This window comes from Haliotis asinina, chromosome 5 (assembly GCF_037392515.1).
Source record: "Haliotis asinina isolate JCU_RB_2024 chromosome 5, JCU_Hal_asi_v2, whole genome shotgun sequence".
NCBI lineage: Eukaryota > Metazoa > Mollusca > Gastropoda > Lepetellida > Haliotidae > Haliotis > Haliotis asinina.
The window spans coordinates 6,418,933-6,441,387 of NC_090284.1; the positions used below are offsets into that span (position 1 = coordinate 6,418,933).

Below are 22,455 nucleotides of genomic sequence, written 5' to 3' on the forward strand. Positions count from 1 at the left end.
ACAACCACGACTGAATATTAAGACATTCAAACACCATTAAAATTCATATAAAAATAAAACGTATTTAACTTCAGAAGTCTTACAGAAACTGTCTCTAATGTCATTTTAAAATTTTGTGAAGGTGAAGAAGTGAAGGTCATTTAGAGTTTTGCAGCATGGTGACTGTCTATCTTGTGCATTACCTCCATCTCACTGAAGGATTAGAAAATAGCATGTTTGATAAATCCCATGTATTTTTCCCCCCAAGCACTGATTGGACAAACAGTTCTTAACCCCACGCCCTTTGGTTATATGATTAGGCAGATCACAACTTCTCTGAGGATCAGTGTCAAATGTCAGGTGAAGAATGTGCGCAATGCATTATGTTTTGTTACAAGTTCATAATAACCACTTTATTGTTGTTAACGATGTCATGCCGAACACAGACGAGTATATCAAACATGATCTGTCCAAATCACAACAAAGACCTAGACTCTAAAACAAAGCCAAGCAAACATCTGGAAAACAATAAAACAAACAACTAGGTCTGAGCATGTTATGCGCAATATTTCCATTTGAGAAAAACTAACATAACACTGAAATGTACCTCAGGCAAGTTTCACCCTTAAAACATAAAGATGTAAGGTAGATGGTAATGGCAAGAAAACGTGTTCAGTTATCGTGTGATCCTGACAGTGAACATTGTAGTGAGATCAGCTTTTCACATCTTGTCTGTGATTCAGTATGAGATAAAAGCTGTGCTTCAAAATTATAGGAGATACACCACTTACTCTAATGTGGTCTACAGCCAAGTATACATGCGGCCATATTGATTCCTACTGCTGCGTCCATCAATGATGCACCCTAATGACCCTATAATTAGAGCAGGATTAGCATATTGTAAAATCTATCGTTCCTTAATCAATGAATCTGTGTTGAAAATGAATTTAACAGAACTTCACAAAGTGGTAGACATGAATATTTGAGCAAGTGAACCATTCCACAAGCTAGAGATCCAAAATATTCCTTGCACTCAAAAGATACTGTGTATATTTTATCCACTAGCCCATCAAAGAGGCAAGTGTATCAGGAGGTACTGAGAAACTAATATGCCCTGTGTCTTTTTCATCACAGCTTGTTTCACAGATATAGAACAGAGAAGTCTGCCTGAATTCTACTTCTAACACCGATAATTCCTTAAAAGCAATTTTGCAGTATTATGAGACATTACCACGAAAACAAAAGTTCAGCCACAAACAACAGCACCCTTTCAAAAAGATGCCATTTATTAGTGATGGTGATCAGCTTGTCGACTAGACAGACAATCATTGTAGCAGATATGTGTTCCAGAAGAAATATGCATCCACTTGCTTTTCTATCATCACCTTGTTAGTGAGTATATGTTTTCAAAGTTTACTGCAATAACCCAGACCATTTACAATGTATTTAAAGGAATGCAACACATTAAAACTTCTCTGTATTTGTTCATCTTATTATTAGTAAACATGCAAGCATCTCAAGCCAATTCTGTCAGTTTTAACCATCTCAACAGGAATTGGGAAGTCTACAGACTTGGTCCCTAAGTGAGTCTAGTTCCTGCCTGATCTCATCTGTAGTCATATTATTGTGAACAAAAGGTTCTAAAAGTTTTCTGTTCAATAAAAGAACCCAACTGGCTTTTTAAAAGAAAAGTATTGACAAGAACCATTTCTTGACCTGGTTCATTTCAAATACTTCCTAAGTTCACACTAAAATGTAAATCAAAAATATATTCAGCAATGTCCAGTCACAGATTTCAACCTAAAAAAAGAACAATTTTTTTCCAAATATGTCATCTAAAATCTAAACACAAACAAAAATCAACATGATTACAGATGAAAATTTAATGATAGAAACAGATTGGTGTAATAATTGTCCCAATGCAGTGGTGCCATGGCGATGCTGATTTCAATGAGATCATCATGTACTTGAATGGACATGAAGATCTACTAGGAACAGTATTGTTGGCATGTTCAAGTTTGAAATATTTACATCGAGTGCAGATTTTTATATCAGAGCTTCGGAAATCAATCGACTCAATGTCAAGATCCTGAAACCATAACAATGCCAGCATAATTCTCAAATCCATTTTTTTCTTGAAGTATACCATGATGCTGAACTCATCAAAGAAAGTCATTAAATCAATTCAGACAGGTGTCAGGACACTTCTGTCAACAGTGCAATTCAGTTATAAGACAATTCTGAAGGATATGATTTAAGCCCTACTTTCATGCAGTAACGAGTCCTCATAAGAGGGCTCAGGGTCATGATAAATCCATAAACAGTACCATTTGACAAATCAATAGGTCATCGCACCTGCTGTCATGCTCATGAACACCTACAGATCACTGCGCACTTCTTCTTTACTTATGCAAGTGTTGAATTTTGAAAATGCAATATTTGCAAAATAACTTTTCAGTTCTTTCAAACTCAAACTCCTGACTGATGTCCACAATATTTATTGAACAATATGGCACTAGGTTCAGTAACCATTTTCAGCACACCACTCCAACTTTTTAGAACCAAACTGATCTTGACACAATTGAGAAGCAGTTCTGGAAGAAGCATGTTTTGTCGACAGAACATGGTGTATATCCACCCCATGACAAATCTAATTGATTCCGATCAAAATCACAGAGGGTAAATGTCAAGTAACAATTCCAGAGAGGATTCAATTGACTGGATCAGATGGTCAGGCTCCTGGAGTGGAATGGAGTGGACCATTGTCCACACTTTTAGACCCAGACTTTATGAAAAATAGGAAACCATAATAAATTACACTATCAATCAGAGTGACACTAGACAAAATTCACACACTTCTAGGGTGGCCAAACCCAGTGAAAACTGAACATCTCACCACAGGGTGAGTGAGTAAGTGAGAGTAAGTGAGAGTAAGTGAGAGGCTGAGTGAGTGGGTTAGTGAGTGAGGGAGTGAATGAGTGAGTGAGGTGTTACACCACAATATTCAAGGAATGTAACAGCATTGGTCACTAAACATCCATGTAGTACCATTTGGGGATTCAAACTTGTGTCTTTACAGCTTGATGAGCAAACACTTTCAGCACTTGGCTTCCCCATCACTCTTCTGATCAATCACTGATACAACTGTGCGCCCAAAAGAATCAGAACAAGATGTCCAAGTTACTTGTTGCTGTTCCAATATCTTGCCTTGGTCGTATTTTGTACATAACACATATGACACTCTACCAGGGCATTTGACAACTTAACCTAATGTATCACACCCCCTGGTCCCATTTCTGTTCAAATTAATTTGATTTTCAGCAATACTGTCTGAATTATCTATCAATCAAAACCCAGAAAGTGACACTTCCCTACAGCCTGACAGTTTTATTGTTTGGCAGGTCTAATAACTTGATTTCATTACAAATGAAAGGATTTTAAAAAATTGTTTGTGTGTTAATATATTAAATTTGTGAGACTCCATTACACTGAAAAGTGTTTCTTAGCAACAGATGGTTCAAGGAAATTAACTTGTTGGGAGAAAGACAAGGCAATAAAATATATTTAGAAAAGATACAAAGTAGAGAGAAATATTTCTCTATTAAACATTCCACATAAATGCTTGACAGTTCTTACTGAGTGGACAAACTTCAGTCAAAAACAAAGGATGCTATGTTTTACTTCACCAAGTCAACCCAACCAAGCAGGTGAGCTCACAGGTATGACAGAACACTCACACTTTCCATCTACTATATTCTTGGCCTCATATCTTAGATGCTCTTGATAAACGTGTCAAAGTGGAGACTGAGGGCAAAGATGCTAGGATCCTACAAGCCACAGCTGTTTAATTTTGGTTGGTGTATCCAGCATTGCAAAGCAGTATTATAACTAAAAGCTGGAGGGGTTGAAATAATCAGATGTGGACCAAACAATCCCATGATGGACATTATGATGCAAGATTTACATATGTAGGACACAATGGCATGGGCCACGAGTGACCATGCCAGACCTCCTGGTCTTGGTGGTCTCCTCTAACAACAAGGATGGATTGATGAGGACAGGCTATACTGGATTTATCCTGGATTGTCACTGACACGGCTCAAATCAGACATTTTGCTACCATGTATTTGGAAGAATGTATATGTGAGGTACTCTCAATAGTCTCACTGCCCCACACCTTGGCAGTCTACTTCCCCTAAACCAACCTTTTCACTTATTTTCAGAGAGTGAGGATGCTGAGACTTTTTTTTCATTATCAAAGCTTAAAAGCCCCCAAAACACAAAACAATTTGTCTTGGGCTCCAGATGAATGGCTGAAGTCACAGACTGCTCTCTCAGGATGCTTTCACACATTCAAACTTAAACCCTGCATCCGCCAAACACTGACACAGTGACCTTTAATACATTGAAAGGTTTTTGTAAGGTCTGTGATGCACAACCATCATTACCTTCACATCATGAAAGTAAATATAGCATCAGGTTGTCATAGAAACATCAATTTTACCAATACCTACAGGATATTTTCAAAGACCAACAAAACAGATGGAACTGCCATCTCTAGACAAGTCCAAGCATAACTAGTAAATATGAATTCCCCAAAATATAAAAGACAAAGAGAAAAGTGGGATATCGACATGACCCAATTCCTGTGGTGGTGCACTTCATTCCATTTACTCAGTGCTTATAAGACACTTTCGATATATTAACTGATATCAGGCTAATCCCACCCATCAGTAGCCTCCATATAAGGCTTGCATACAACTTTAAGGTCAAGCCCCTGATACAGACCTTGCAGGACACAGACATCAGCTTATTAAGTTCCTTGCCAGTTACACGTCTCAATGCTTTGTCAAACTGTATCAATTTTCTATAAAAATAAGACACAGTATTTACCAATGGCCAGATGGCTTCAGCAACAGATGTTAGGTGAGGTGCTGTATTCAACAACAGCCAAGTTACCTCACAATGCCAGCAAAGCTCTCAACAGCATTAGGTCACTGGGTGCTGCTTCTTGCCATGGAGATCCTGCACAGAACAAATACACACAGCCTCTCCACCTGTACTTACCCCAGCCTACAACAGGTATATGTGCATACATGTGCCAGCTGTGATGGAAAACAGGAAACATAATCCTCACTCAGATGCTCTGTCAATACACAAGTATATTGTCAGGCAATGATTGTGTTAATTCATAACCTGGCCTAACTTCTGTAATGCATGATGTCTGAGGTAAAATAACATTACTAGAGATTTATGTCAATATGTATACTGGCGCCATTAACAGCCTCCATCTTCTGAGACCTGTACCCTCAGTGTCCATCTCCACCATGATACTATAAGATTTCAAACAGTCATGTTCACATAGAAGACGATACTGGCCTTCACGACAGCGTGAAGAGACCATGGGGTTCATAGCATTACTAACTTTATTCAAGGAGTGCAAACACACATTTAAAAGATGAAGTAGTCTGTACAGTCCATGAGCTGAAACCACTCCTCAAAACAGAGCTATCTGAGTGGCCAGGTGTTGCCATGGCAAGTTGTGTCAATGCCAGTTATCATGCTTTCTAAGGATGTCACAATAAAATGACAAATAGTGATTAAATCAGTTAAACCTGCTATTGAACATGGAATGATAAAATCATCTTTACTCCAAATGGGGGAATTGTATAAAAACTTTAGCTGACAGTATGTGAGAAGTATCACAGCCACCTGTAACCATCTGAGACTAGGCGAGGCAAACCACTGGTTGATACCATGAGCACTTATCCACTCAGTCAGGGTGAAAGCCAAACAATCATCCAGGCTGCACACTGTAATCACCAAATCTTTGGTACAGATTTATTTTATATGTCATGCACCATGATGGCCTATTCTGCCCAAGAAAAACAAGTAGAATACCAACAAAGGTCCATCCGGGGAAAAGTAAGAATTTTACCGTCAGGAAACAACTTCTGATTGTCAGTTGCCTAAACTGAATGTGAGGGAGTGCAAAAAATGCTATTCAGTCCAGGGGTGATTTAGTACATGAAAGTGTGCTCTAAACATGAATCTTATTCCTGTATTTGGGGTAATGACTTGTTGCATGTGTCTTAAGTGGGACTTCAGGTATATGCTGTGTGTTTACACACAGGGTCATTGAGCTAGTAACATGCATTACTCCACACTAATGACACTTGTAACTCTTAGCAGCTCCAATCTCCTGTACTGGCTGACATCCCATAGTCCCTGAACAACATCATTTCCCCTTCCACTCTGCCATTTCTTCAATACTAAGGAACTCCTTTGCACCTCTATCAAAATTATGTATATTCAGAGACAAAACACTAGTCTAGATGTAGGGATTGCCCAACTGTGCTATGAGCATAAGGTTCCTCGTTGGAGAACAAAAGTGGCCTGATGTCAACACACTTTCTTTTCTCTATATAGAAAATACAATGGTGAATTGAGTTACATGTTATCTCCACTTGACACAGATATGAACATAATAAGCTCAGCATAACGTTTGTCAAAACATGAAATGAAAACCAGAAAATAAAACTTTCTGTAATTTTGCCATTTCTCTCTCACACTCAGTAGGTCAGGTCTGGAAGCATTTAGACAAAGAAGTACAAAAATGAATGAAATACTTTGATAAATATTGTTAGGTGGTAACTTAAGATATCACTGTTTGTAAATCTAGACGCAAATCCTAGAGAAACATCTGGCGATCCTATACTCCTGTGAATTTCATGAAATGTCAATACACAACTGTACAAAAAGCAACTGCCATTGGTTTGTGAAGTGTATACGAGTGTGTATACAATGACACACAGGTGTATGTGCGTGCGGGCGTGTGTGCGTGCGTGCAATACAGGAAGATACATTGAAATAGCAAACACATTCATGGGATTTATTTTTATGTCATGCACATATGATATTTATTTCAAAGCAAAGCATTGATAAGACTTGAGATTGACATATAATGAATGAAAACATTCTTACAGATAAATTTCTCCTGTTAAAAATGTCTTTATGCTGATTTCATAAACTTTCTATAATCTAGATATATGTACTTGTCATGAAATACATACATTTTGCACTTTGGGTGCGATTAAACTAAAATCTCATTATCTGTGTCAAAGAGCAAAATACACAGATTGACAAAGTCAACTGTCAGGACAGTTATTTGTGTAACACTTCAGCTTCAAAGGCGTAAATATAATTCAGTTTTCATAAAGAGATTTTATATATGAGCGAACAAAATGAGAATGCAATTTCAGACTGTGTTTGATAATTAACTACAGATGACAGTAATTATATATTAACGCTGTTAGCATTTAGATAACTAGTCTGCCAAACTAGAAATAGGCCATCATTGCAATGTTGAAGGGTGACAGAGCACTCACTGACAGATAGCAATCTGGCTTAGGACACCTCATCAAAATCATGCACACCACTGGAATGTTGTTTCAGGCAGTCGGGTGGATGAAGCATTGGCTCATCATGTAGAAGACCTAGGTTCGATTCCCAACATTGGTACATTGTGTGAAACCCATTTCTGGTGTCTTCCATCCAGCATAAAAAGGCGTTCTTCTAGATTTAAGACAACAGCCACGTAAACTGATTTGAAATTCTTCTATGGCATGAGATAATTGAATTTAAGTCAAAGAGACTTAGATACTCATACTGCTGTCAAAAATAGTTCAATAATATTCTCATGACAGCATAATTCAAGACATGAGATTCCGTTGTGCTTGTCATGTGTCAATATGTCACTAGGAAGTGTCACTGGTATTATAAAGAAAGGTTATCATATAAACCTTCCTATAAAAGGTGTCTACGATCTGTCTCATAGCTGTATATTACCTCATCCATTATCTCCAGGGATACAAATTAACTCTTCTGTAAAGAAGACATGTTTTTCTGTCAATTTTGCAAACAGGTATTATTTCCCTTCTGAAACAGAAACAAGCAAAAGCTAGCTTCAAGAAATCAAGCTATTGATTAATTTAATATTCAATGCAATCTAATCATTTTAAGTGAACCTTTCAATGCAGATGGGAGGATGGAATGTTCTCCTCCCACTAATTTGGAGTCCTTTTAACATTATTCTATTCTGACAAACACAACAGCAGGAAACAGAGGTACAAGGTTCTGTAGCTTGCCTGACATATGAAGTATATTTGATGATACTTCAACAGTATCTTCAGTCACTGAATCGAAGTTTAAGACAATAATTCATGACTCAAATGTAATGTTTTCACCATGCCTTTCAGAACAGTCTTGGTCCAGCAGAGAGACAACAATGCTACTAGGTACAATATATTCAAAAAAATCTGGCCCCATGATACAAAGAATAACAAACATAGTTAGTGCTCAGCCAAAGAATTACCTTCAATAAAACCCAATATATTACAACAGTCTCAGAGTTAACAATGAGTACCACTTGATCCTCACATGGTAATGCTATTCCCACTTTGCTTCAGACAGCAACATCTACAAAGGGAGATAACTCATAAATGTCTTTTCAAATTAACCTTTCAATTAATAAAATGGTAATATGTACATACATGTAGTCCCGAAATAAAACTTCTACAAGACCATTATTTAGTTCCTTAGGGGTCCAACTCATCAATTCTATCACGCAAGATCCTTTTGGCAGAAATGAGATATTTACAGACAATCCTACGGCCATCATGTTGAACAAATTTCCCCTGATCCTAAACCAACACAATCATATAATCTCCGATTTACTTTGTACCAGGAATAATTACACTAACAAACACCTGAAGTTGACCATAAGCTTCAGAAATGTTACACCAGATAATAAACAGATGGCTCTTTCATTGCTGGGAATCAAGTTCTGATCAATATTCATTGTTGTCCATTGTAACAAAAGAACTAAGTAATTTGCTCTTGCCTTCCATTGTTCTGAAGTTCACTGTTATATTCACTGGTTGCTCAGCAGAAAAGACTTTGCCATGTTTGTCCTCAATGTTTGTTGATTGATTGACGCAAGGAAGTGATGACATTCTTATTCCATTTGTAATTGTAACACGGTGTTATCTCAAAGTAAAATATATGGATCAAACATGTCTGCAGTCCTATCAAAAGTTAAAGTTACCAAAATATCTGAAGTCCATTGTCAGAAAGTTAGAAAGAGAGAGAGAGAGGAAGAAGGGAACTGTTGTGTCCTTCTAAAGCAAGTACTTGACATTTATCATTGTGGGTACGATAATCAGGGGCACCACTGACTTAAAGCCTCATTTACTTACTTACTTACTTAGTATATATATATCTATATATAGTTACTATTATAGTTATATAATATATAGTTACTTACTTTATATATATATATAAAACAATACTGGAGATACTATGTAAACTTCTGTGCACACTCTAAATATTTATCACAAAAAAAAATATTCATGTTCCTTTTCTTTTTCAGGTCAGTATTCACAACACTGTATACTGATGAGATGTTGTTTTATATTGAATGCCTTCATCAACCCTGTGCACTAATGAACACATGTAACTATTGCCTCCTATTAGTGTGCCATCAGCACTGACCTAGATTAGCATTCTACACATATTGGGTTCTTATTAGCAACAACCTATCTTCACAAACTGTCATTATCTATGGAAAAAGATGTCTACCATGCCATTATGGAGGACTATGTAGTAGTCTCACTTGGTCGCATATGTTATTTGATAATCATCTGACAACCTTTCTTCAAAGTATGGGTTGCTTCGTGGAAGAATAGTTCTTGGCCAGCAAATCAAGGATAACGATGATCTAAAAATAAAAATGGCTAAAAACAATTTTAGAATATCATACAGGAAAATACTGTCCCAAAACAACCACCATCTGTTCAATTGATCAAAACAATGGTTAAAATAATTCAATTAATTGGTTCCAAGCAGAAAAACTATAAAGTTATCTCAAGTCATGTTTGACAAAGGAATCACATTCATTACAATCAATTTCTTTAGGCCTGTTTTCTGACTGTTTAAACAGTGACATCCAAACATTCCCCACAAACCGATGGGCAAATTACACAGCAAGTCTACCACAACATATGTTTTGCCCACACTCCAGTCAAAGGCAAATATTGTGTGTAGTTGTATCTTTGTCTTTCAGATTATTATAGTTTGGTTTCAAGAAAGATTTGCCATCAAGCCTACCAAATCAAACCTTTTTATACCTGCGACAAACAAAACATCTACAATTTGTGTTTGTCAGCCAGTTGCTCTGTCCCGTTGTCTGTGCGGATCTTAGTGTTTAGTTTTTGCCATGGAAATGTACTTGTACAAAACATTACGCATACTTTTAGCTAACACACACTGATGCCAACAGCATGCAAATACATTCATACTCACACAAATTAATGTACTGGAGGCAATATTGGGTAACACATTTTTATGATTGTTTTTTTATTTTGCTCCAAGTTAAAGATTCATATAATAATAATTTATAAAACATGTCTGATCGTTGAATGTAAACTGTCAAATGACAAAAATGGAAACAAAGACCATATAATACATGAAATGAAAAATGAACTCTTCACATGTAATTATGCATATTGTGATGTTTCAGCAGTAATTAACAAGCTTAACTCCAAACCTGCCCTAGCTTCTTGAAGTGCTTCAACACCATGACTAGGCAGAACACTGTCTCATTAGCCTTCAAAGATGTTAAAATTTCCAAAAATCGAATTTAGCTGATTCAAATTTCCAATACACATGTAGCCTAACACTTCTGGCATTTTGCTCACATTTAGAAATATAATTGGAAGGCTATTTGCAATTCTGATTAGTGATTTAAAGTCGCTTGAAGGGGAAATCATGGGATTCACGAATCCCAAGCCCATCTCACAAGGATCACAACTGCTGTAGCAGGTAATTTTCTGTGTACACAGGTGTCCTTATATCTTTGTTCAACACCACATATATCCACATCCTCTAGGGAATTGAGGATGTTCACTTCTATTAAAATTTGTATGATAACAGGTTATTTTTGCTCTGGTGCACAGTATCCATTAAAATTATCTTATCTGATGACACTATCATGAATAAGTGTAGCCAACAAGGTTGACAATGTTCACTTATCTTTAAAGGAAACTAGAATGGTGACTCAAGGACAGAACCATTTACCTGACAACTATTCTTCTTCTTCGTCACAGCAGTTAGCCTCTAATGTCTAGATTAGATGCTGCAGCATTACATACCTAAGTAAATTAATTTTGTTGTACTCACATCCATTAGAGCTCCACAGCTAATTTCACACAGTGTGAGTATCTTCGAAAGAGTTGAAACACTGCTACATCAGTTTACAGACATATTCACTTTCTCATTACTTAGCAGACACATAATGGTGAATGATCCTACCTGGCAGGGCAAACACAAGAAACAGCAATAAAGTGATGGAGTTTGGAAGTGTGAGTGAAACACAAAAATCATGAGATCTGCGTGGCATCAAAGACGTTCTCATCTGTTTGCTTACACTAAAGCTGCTTCTAGTATGATGAGCAACAATCTATAATTCATGGAGGCACTGCAATGAATTCAAAAGTGTAGATTTTTGTGTCTATGGCCAGACAAAAAATGTGACAATCTCATGCCCGACTTAAAAGCATTGAAATCAAGTTGACTTAAAGCATTACTAACGATAACAACTACAAATGCTTTTGTCCTTATCACTCTGTATACAGACACTTTTAGTAAATCTTTCTTTTTTTCTCTCACATTTTGTAATTTTGGAAAATGATCTATTACATAAAATGCACCCATTTCTCTTTTTTGATGCTCTTGACAGATAATGGACTCGTTTGTATGAAAGTTAAATGAATTTTCAGAAAAATATCACATCCTGTCACAAGCAGTACTACATTAAAATCATCCAACCATGGACAGAACAAAAGATATTGTCTCACAGGCATCTGACAAAACGATACCCAAGCAACAGCTACACAATCCTGACAAAATAAACTGTCATAACTCATCCATGACAAATGACAGTACATTACAAACCATCCCCCCCTTCCCATCATTCACAGGTCAAATCAAGCATGACCAGGGGGTTACTGTTTCACCTTGACATTGTGAACCAAGGTCGGCAGGTAAACATGTTAGTTTTGATGTTATGATATATCATCTGTGTCGGTGAACAATATTTAACTGGAGCCTGGATTCACCTGCTGCAAACCCTCAGATCAATGAAATAGCATGCATATTGACCTGACCTCGACACGAAATACATTGGCTGGCTGTACACTGTGCTGGACGAATCAGGCACACTGATATCAAATATCAAAACAGTCAAAGGGAGAAAGCATTCAACATTATGTAAAGATGTGAGCTGCTCTATACTGCAGGTGAAAGTAGTTGTATTCATGCTGTACCTACCATACGCTTGAAGCCTGTGGGATGGAGTCCCTGCTAGTATAACCATGTCCGAGGCCACATATTCTCCACATCTGTCATTCAGATACTCCTCTAACTACAGACATGCCTTTCTGTCCTAAATCAAAAGAGAGGGCGCCCCCAAGCTAATACCACAATATTTACTAAGTCTGCAGATGGCATGGTTTTGACAACAGAGAGAGTCTTCGGTAAGCCTATGGGCCAAGTAAGGGGATTGTGTGGAAGCCACAATTGAATATGTTCACAGTTCCCCCCTCGCAGGTGAGCAAAGCAGATGTGTGCAGTTCTCACTCCAACATCCTCTATCCTCCCCCTACAAGTACTGACCTTATCAGCTGAAGGCCAATCCTTAACTAAAGTGGTTGAGCCCTACAAAGCTGGCAATGGAAACCTCAACTGACCCACCTCTCAATAATATTTCTCCCCAACCTAATACATGTGTCAGAAAGTAAAAAAGTGTTAAAAGAAAATACCTTAGGATCCTGGGCTGATATTTTAGCCTGCACATGTTCTTGGCTCTCGGTAGTTTCATTAACAGTTTGAGTTGGTGCAGGGGTGGGAGTTGAAGTTTCTGTTGTAGTTGGTGCAGGTTTTCCTACGGATGTTTCAACAGGTTTAACAACAGTTGAAGTCTTAGAGGTAGCACTTTCAGGAGCTTTAATTTTATCCTCCACTGTTCCAGTTGTCACTGAGGGAGCAGATGGGGCAGCAGGGGTCTCCGAACTCGGCCCTAAGTTGTTGCCGTCTGCTTCTGTATCATCCCCTCCCACCAACTCATTCTTCAGCTTACGTAATTTGTTACCCATTGCACAGTTTGGAAGATAGGATAAATCCCTCCTAGGAATGCACAAAAACACACAAACACATACACTAACTAGCTACAGAACAGTACATCCCAAACTATATCTCAATATTGAGTGTTATCCACATGTCGATGTCTGCTATGAAATCCAACTGTTCACTGGGGCTATGACAAGAGAGAGTATTGTCCAACTGGACCACGCTGGGGACAGTGCTGGCAGACCAGAGGAAAACTGGAGTCCGCGATAAGGTAATGGCCTGAATAATTAATGAAGCGGGCGGTCTCTCCGACTCTCACAAATATGACCGTGGTTATCCAAGTAAGGAACACAACTCGGTGCAGCAATAACAGGCTGGAGTCCACAGAAATCAATAGCTACCCGTCAAGTTGCAGATTTGGATGTTAACGTGAATCACATGCAATTAAATTCGACTGGATCAGCTTGTTGAGGTAGGTTCATTCATACTGAGGGCACAGTATCATTGTCAATCTCGCCTCACTTTCCAGTCCTCCACCATCACAAGCAGCCTACAGCGAGCACGATGAGAGTGAGACAGAAAGTTTCGCAGTATATTGGATGAGGAGTTGACAACACTGTCTCATGCCTCAGCGACTCCAGTGTAGGCAGGTCACACCGAGCGATGACAACACTGCTACAAGCTGTTGAACATCACTGGGGGGAGGTAGTGTGATTCATCATATCTTGTACTACTCTGGTAATCATTACAGCCAATCAAATCTAAAATTTGCAATTATTAACTGTGGGCATTTGGCTGAGGTATTCAGACAGTTTTGATGAGTAAGTGTTGCACTGTTACTGCATGGCACTGAGAATATTAGGATGTAACAAATAAGACATTTATTGCCTCAGCAAACTTGAACTAAAAGAACGTTGGTCTGAATGTTCAAATGGCTTAGTCCAGCTATAATCTGAATAAACTATTTTATAGAGGTAATCGTTGACTGGCTCACAACTTCAAACCCTGTGTAATGAATATAGTTCCGGGATTTTGCACAAAATAAGAGCACTCTTTGTTCAGTTAAGCCTTTCAAAAGTGTAATACCTTTCTCACCTATCAAACCATGATCTCAGCATGTAACAAACCAATCAATGTTCCCCATGTATTACAGGCAGTTCCCAGACAAAAAGTCATGCCACATACATAAATGGATTAACAAAATTAAATATGTTGATAATAGGTCGCAATCAACAGACAGCAACTCCCTCTAGACAATGGATAATGAATTGCTGACAATCATGCTTTAGAACGAGACACACAATCATGAAGCTTTGCGGCTTTCTTCAGAGGAACATAAGTTGATGAGGTTGCTCGGCCTGATGATCCAAGCCTTGTAATTACATTTTCCTAAGAACTAAGTGTTTTAAACTTTTATGTTATAAGCTCCAGCTACAACTTGTATGTCGGTTTTTCTTTCTTTTTCCATATTTCCAAATTTCACCTTCAGCTCCAACTTGCTTACACATCATTCAGTACAGTCAGAATATGATCATGATAACAGTAATCCACAGTATACAAGACAAATTGTCACAGAGAGAGGTTTTACAGTACATATTACCCAACAGTGTATACAGAGAGACAAGCAGCAAGTTCTTCTAAAAGGCCCAGGGGCCCAAACTGCTGAGCTGTTCAAAGTGAAATGATCGTATCACCCAGGAGAGATGAGCTATTGATGTTTTGCAATTATCTCGATAATAAAAGTTAAATGCAATAACTGTATAACTGACAGTTGCTAATGGTCCACTTCGTCACACAGAGAAACCTCATAAACTGCAACATCCATCTGTCTATTCCCTGATGGTTAGAAGCACCAAATCCCATTCTCTTGCCAAGGCTGATAGTTCACACAAATAGAGAATGACACATACCACAGCCAAACAATGTAATGCCAAATGATGGAGAATAAAGGCATATGAAGATTTGCATTTTTGTTAAATATCATATTGTGGAAGAATGTTTTTTATCTTACAATCCTGGGCGATTTTTTAAATCACATGGTCTTCAATTGGACAAGTATGACACAAAAGTATGAAGACTCAAAGCAGTGTTGCAATGATACTTGATATGTCTAGAACAAATCTTAGCATATATTTCATTGTTTTGAATTTTTGTTAAGAACATGAATCTCGGTGAACCCTTAAGACATTCATCTATATGTGAATCATAGCATATCTATCAAAATACCTGTAAAACTACAATCAGTACGAGACATCATAGACAAGCTTCATGCTGCTTTTAGCAATATTACTGACATATTACAACTGGCACACATGGACTGGATGTGACTAAACCAGCTTCATGCTGCTTTTAGCAATATTACTGACATATTACAACTGGCACACATGGACTGGATGTGACTAAACCAGCTTCATGCTGCTTTTAGCAATATTACTGACATACTACAACTGGCACACATGGACTGGATGTGACTAAACCAGCTTCATGCTGCTTTTAGCAATATTACTGACATATTACAACTGGCACACATGGACTGGATGTGACTAAACCAGCTTCATGCTGCTTTTAGCAATATTACTGACATATTACAACTGGCACACATGGACTGGATGTGACTAAACCAGCTTCATGCTGCTTTTAGCAATATTACTGACATATTACAACTGGCACACATGGACTGGATGTGACTAAACAAGCTTTATGCTGCTTTTAGCAATATTACTGACATACTACAACTGGCACACATGGACTGGATGTGACTAAACCAGCTTCATGCTGCTTTTAGCAATATTACTGACATATTACAACTGCCACACATGGACTGGATTTGACTAAACCAGCTTTATGGAGAACTGAACATGTCCTATTCTAATGAATGGCTTCAACTACTGTACTAACCCACCACCTATTTTCACATGAAATTAAAAGAATGAACGTCAAAATATAACAGTAATATTTCAGAACAAAACTGGGATATTAAAATTATGTTTTGTTCATATACATATAGAGTACAGTCAAATCTCATTAATCCGACCTCCATTTATCTGACAATCATCTTCTCCGACGCTTTTCTTGGTAACAAATTGAATAAATGTAACTAGTCTCACTTATTTAGTCTGACATCCTCGTTAATGTGACAATTTGATGTGCAACTGACGATGTCGGAGTAAAGACACTTGCCTGTATTTGAGTGGGAGAATGAGTTTTTACTTAAATGTGGGCTTGAGCAGTATTTACATAACAGTGATAATGGATCATCAGCTTAACATGGATGGATCTGTGGTCAACTCAGACATTTAGCATGTTGGTGAAAACCATGAGCATTGCCATACGTACAAACTGAGGACAAACAAAGGTTCAAACCACTAACAACATGTTCCATGCATGACATCAAAATGCAACTGCACCGCAGCTTTGACTTCAGCCGCAGCTTTTGACTTTGACTTCACTGACTCACAAAGAAGTTCTTAACCACTGAAAACAATTGGCAACTGAAGAATAATACTACTTCATAACACAAGCACACATGCTATTCCCCTGGAGAAGAACTTAGAATATTCATTGTGTGTAGGGCTCTCATGCAGCATACAGGTTTGAGGAGAAAACTGCTCCTTATTCAAACTGATTAACATTGTTAACTGCTGACATTTCAGTATAATGAACATACTTAAAATGCTACTAAACAAGATAATTTATCTTGACCACCAACATACATCACTTCTAATGATGACTAATGCTTTGTTCCCTTGAACAGAACATGGATGGTTGCTAGGCAAGTACTATCCCTGATGTGTACCTTGTCAAAGAAATTCTAAAGATTTGGCCACAGCTGTAAACATGGTAAAATAACGTACTACCTGAATACACTCTAGGACAACATGCATAATAGAAGCAGTACCTACACAGAATAAACAATAGCATATTAGTGTATTTTCTGGTGTGCAGGCATATTGATTCTGATGTTAAGCATATTGATACTGGATGAGTCTTCTCATACATTGACTCACAGTGTAAGATTCTACTGAAACAAATAGTGGGGATGTCTGTTATTTACTGAAAACTTAACTCAGGATTTCAACATTTTCTCTTCATCTTCTTTTTCACACGTTATCCTCATTTCCATTCCCCAGTGCATTCTGAGGTAGAATAAGTCCCAATTGTTGGCATGCTTGCTGTAGGAGCTAATGGGGATTAGGTGGTACAATGTGTCACTTGGCTAATTGTGGGATATCAACCCCCAATGGACAATAGCTGTTATACACCAGAAAGCCTGACACACATCAACAAACCAGAAGTTACCATAACAAAGAATTACAGATTTATTGAACGTGGCATAAAACAATACTCACTCACAATCCCTGTCTCTTGTCAGATGTCAGATGTAGCAGCCCATCACTGTTACGCAACTTTATAACACGTTTGCTAATAGCACAGGCTTATATAATCAGTACTTGCAAAAATATGATTAAAGTTCATTCACTGTTGACTGACCAAGGACGTGGTCTCAACAAATCTGTCACAATCTATTTAGTTACAGATCCGATTTAATCACATGCTTCATTTCACTAACATGTACCAAGGCAGTTTACATTACAGGCTAAACAAGATTATGGAGCCTGACACACATGGAATAACTTGCCATGGTATAAAACCTGTATCACAAAATGTACCAGACAATGCATAAGTGGTAAAGTAAATCTGTTCACTGTCTGCTGATCACTAATACCATTCCCAGCCAGCCCTGGGTATTATGACTTTGTATCATACCTAATGTGATCATGACACATTATCCTGACGCAGAAGCTGTGATGCAACACAATAAACACTACTCAAAACAAGTTAAAGCATCTCAAGACTGTAATGTGGCAATATCATTGGTTGGTTTGTGTTTAATGCCAAACTCAGTAATATCCCAGCCATTAGTGGCAGAAGTTTTTGAATTATTGAGTCAGGACCAGGCAATCCAGTGAACAACAGCATGAGCATCAATTTGAACAATTGGGATACATGGAGTCAGATGGAAAAGATCAAGTGTTCCATCGAACTGCACAAATAAAGACACTACTAAATAAATAAGTATAATCCAGATGTCACATAAATTTTGATGGCAAATTTTCCATATTAACACTTTTATAGAGAATTGTCACTGTAGTGTGATAAACACTGCTACTACTACAGCAGTGTGAATCAAACTAAGAACAGCTGAACATTCAACACTAATAAGGGTCCACATATTACACTAACAGAAAAACCTTAACAAAACCCCAGTATTCTGAACACCACTTTTTGAGTAAGTAAACACTTTCAAATCTAACACGGACATATCATTGCTATTCACTCCAGACAGAAAGGGTTTGCTCTATTATGATTTCACCAAATAAATTCACTGAAGATTATTTTATACCTCCTGTATTTACACTTTGGGTACCTGGTACCATATGTATGAAAGTGTAGTATGTTTAAAAGATTCACTCTTGCACACAACCATCTTTGACACTTAAGTTACACTTCTCCAAAAACCAATTCTCAAACCAGTGCCACAAGTGTGTGATCTAAAATTCCATCTCTATGATATCAGCAATATATACATCAGATATTTTGCTTCAGTTAGTCACTAATGATGAAATGTCCAATCTAAATGAACCGAAGTGATTCATTTCTCATGGGTATACTTAACATTTGCGCAAATGTTGCCTCTTCCAATTACTGACCATGCAGACACAATAGTCATTAGTGGATATTAAAACTTGAAGAAAATACAGCTTCATAAATATATCCTACCAAATAAAGATCATATTCCAACAGCTATTGTGAAACAACAGCTATATGATCTGATTGTGTGTGCACATTTATTTAAATTTCTGGTGCCCACATCTGACTTTGTGATTGTCCAGATCTACCTGACAATATGTGTGCGTCCAGATCTACCTGACAATGTGTGTGCTCAGATCTATCTGACAATGTGTGTGCTCAGATCTACATGACAATGTGTGTGCTCAGATCTACCTGACAATGTGTGTGCTCAGATCTATCTGACATTGTGTCTATCTAACCAGAGCATAAGAAAATCAAGTATTTTTAAATCCAGCCACATTCCACTGAAAGACAAATCTCTTTACTCTATGACTTGGAATACTATAGTACTGTGAATCAGCTTGGTGTCTATGAAATGTCGAAATATGTTCAAAGACATGTAACATGGCATAACCTCATAATGCTTTCAAAAGACAGAAAGCAGTAGATCATGTGGTACACAGCGGCAGTTAATGAGGGGGTTTCTGATTCCTCACCGAAGTTGTTGAAGGAACCAAGAGAAGTTAGTTTATGCAGGTGGCTGTAAGGCCACATAACTACTCACCTGTGGCATCCACTTACAGCTCCACGTGGCAGCACCAGTCATTCATGTAAGGGGGATGAATGAGGATTATACTTAAAGACGCTGACATGGTGAAATTCATACGAATATCATCATTAACAGTTTCCTCTTTCCTCAGAGTATAACATAACAGGGATTATGTTCTTTTAATATTTGCAGAACACATAGGCATATCTGCTAAAACACCATGAAGTGCAGACATTTTTATGTAATTTCGAAATATTGTGATAAACTGCCGCAGATGAAACAAGTCTGTAAGGTCCCTGATTCCAGTATTTATTCCTGACAAAAAACGCTCTTGTTAAAATAACAAGAATCACCAGTGATGTTCAAAGTCTAGACAAAGTCACCTGACAACCAAGGCTTCTTGCAGTATTATTCCATCATGTATAAATGACTAAGCCATACATGTCTCTCTGCAATATCTCCACAAACACAATGGTAAATTGACCCAGTAATGCAATCTACAAGCCATTTATGCATCTATCAGAAGTCAGCCCTGCCCTAAATCAAATCATTTCCATGGCGGCATCATGCAAGGCGTCAAGTCCTTGCATCCTACACAATGGTGGCACCTCTCACGGAATCAAGCTCTTTGGATCCGTCCAGAAAATCAAATAAGATAAAGTCTTAACTCTGTGCTGTGCAGCAAGCGTCAATATTTAGAAAGGAAAGATGATTTTGAACTGGTCAGGAATAACCTGCTCTCAATCAGATTTTAAAATGTGTCCAATATGTCTGAGAACAATGATTGAGTGTCTCCGCAATCATACTAATTGGAGATTAATTGACATCAAGCAAAATCTGGGTTTCTGAGAGGGCAGCTCACTTTTATAAACAGCTGAACATGCAGGATCTCCATGGAGACAAAGACAAAACTAATCTGGTTACAGAATCCATCATATGAATAAAACTTTAATTGGTGAATTGATCTATTAATCAGAATGTGTCCAAAATGACAGCAGTATTCCTCTCTAATTCCCAAAGGGCACAGTTGAAAGGGTAATGTCAATTTTGGCCTTGCTGATGTATAGTTTGACTTTTAGTTCTTGTGTTTGGAATGACTGATAAGTGACGCCAATGTACCGTATTTCCCCTATGGAATGCTGCAGCGCTAATAAGCGCCAGAGGTAAAGCAGCTCATGAACAATTACAGTAATCAAGTGCAAAAGCACCAGGCCTGTAATAAGTGCCAGGTCTGTCACTCTGTTGATGAAATAAGCATGAAGTTAGCATCATCCATGACAGGACAATAGGTTGACTTAGCTCATCTCACTAAAATTTTCAGCAAACAAATATGTCAAGGTTTTTAAGGAAAATTCTTACACATCGACCCACATAAGCTGGGTACTGTTCAATTATCTCCAATATCTAATTTATTCTATAAGAATTAGACATGTAATTGAATCTAGCAAATCTGCATTGTCACTTTATAAAATTGAATTGAAACAATTCCACTGACATGAAACCTAAGAACATGTAATTGACTGCCAATTTCGCAGCCTTCCAGTTGCATAACAATAAACACAATAATTCCCTATGTGTAATAACACAGACACCATCCTCCACTCTGATGACAATCTTCAAACTGCATGTGATGCTTCGTCAACAACAATATTACAACAAAAAATGTATTCATTCAAACTTCCTAAAAAATTATTGAATTGACAGGCCATAGTTTCTTCCATTTTCATATAAATTGATTGTTTGAGAGGAAAGGCATGTTTCCAAGATTAGATGCACATTATATTTGTTTCAGGAGAAAACCCTTTAACATAAAAATTATAGTTAAGGCCTCCTGTCTGACATATATTCCAGTGATAACGGGAAGGGCAAATCATACTTGCCAGTTTGGAAGGATAATGTCACGTTGAGTATTCGATTCAGTTATCGATTTGCTCATCTATAAAGCATTAAATTCAGACACACCGTGATAAGTGTCTTTCTTGGAAGGAACAATGCAATGTAATAAAAAACTGTTGATTTATTACTGTGTTTTCCTAAACATGCCTGAGTATTGGTAAACATTTCATCCAACATTGACATGAGACCTATGAACAAGAAAAGAACAGTAATTTTGATCTGGAAAACCAACACAACTTCAAACTTCGACTACATGCTAATTTTGAATTTCTCCCTGAGGCCATTAAGGTGAGCATGAAGTATGTCGCCATAGTATTTGCAAATCCCCATAACCTAGCAACAACATAAACAATATGCACGCCACTTTCAGTAACATTAGAGTGCCTTGCAGCTAGTTGTTTTTTTGTAAAAAATATACTTTTCAACATATGTTCCTAAGAAACTTTAAAAATGTCAATATTCCACAACATAAAGATAGTGTTTGTTAAACCAAAGTCATTCGTTTCTATAGCAACCATGAACTGACAAAGAAGAAACAAAATTTTTCTCCTCGGCTTCAAAGAAATTCCAAAGGTAAACATTGCCTATTCAAAAAGATAAGTTGTGAAGTTTTTTAAAGAAATATTAACATTCACTATTATCATAAAGTGAGGTTGGTATTTAAAGCCAGGTTTAGACAAATAACTAGTCTCTGAAATGAACATATTTCACAGATAAGAAGAGGAAGAGGAAAAGAAAGAAGGATGGGGGAGAGAGTCGTGACAGATCTGTCACTTCCATCTCACCATCAATACCCTGTATCTAAAGCTTTGACTGATGCATTCGTTTGTAGGTCTGCTGTTGAAGCACTATTCCAGCTATATGCCAGCAGTCTGTAAATCCATGGAACAACAGCATAAGCATCAACCCACACAACTGGGATACGATGCCATGCATCAAACCAAGTCAGCGAGCTGTACCATCCAATCCCGTAAGACAAGCATGGGTTAGTGAGGACCAGTTCTAATCCCGATCTTCTGGGGTGTTGATATCATTAGTGATATCATTACTAC

The 22,455-nt window shown here is 37.6% G+C and overlaps 2 protein-coding genes across 3 annotated transcripts in view; one reads left to right on the forward strand and one right to left on the reverse strand.

The window, feature by feature from the left end:
- LOC137283473 (cAMP-dependent protein kinase regulatory subunit) overlaps positions 1–22,455 on the reverse strand; it is a 162,281-nt gene that overhangs the window by 108,770 nt on the left and 31,056 nt on the right. The window contains exon 1 of one of the 2 annotated variants that reach the window (XM_067814988.1): positions 12,858–13,899. The exons of the other annotated variant lie outside the window; for it this stretch is intronic. Coding sequence (XP_067671089.1) covers positions 12,858–13,190 — 333 coding nt within the window. The 5' untranslated portion in view covers positions 13,191–13,899. Of the gene's footprint in view, positions 1–12,857; positions 13,900–22,455 lie in introns of those variants that run through there. 2 annotated transcript variants of the gene reach the window in all.
- Positions 1–22,455, forward strand: part of LOC137283469 (leukocyte receptor cluster member 8 homolog) — a 135,492-nt gene that overhangs the window by 60,843 nt on the left and 52,194 nt on the right. The gene's annotated exons all lie outside the window — the stretch shown is intronic.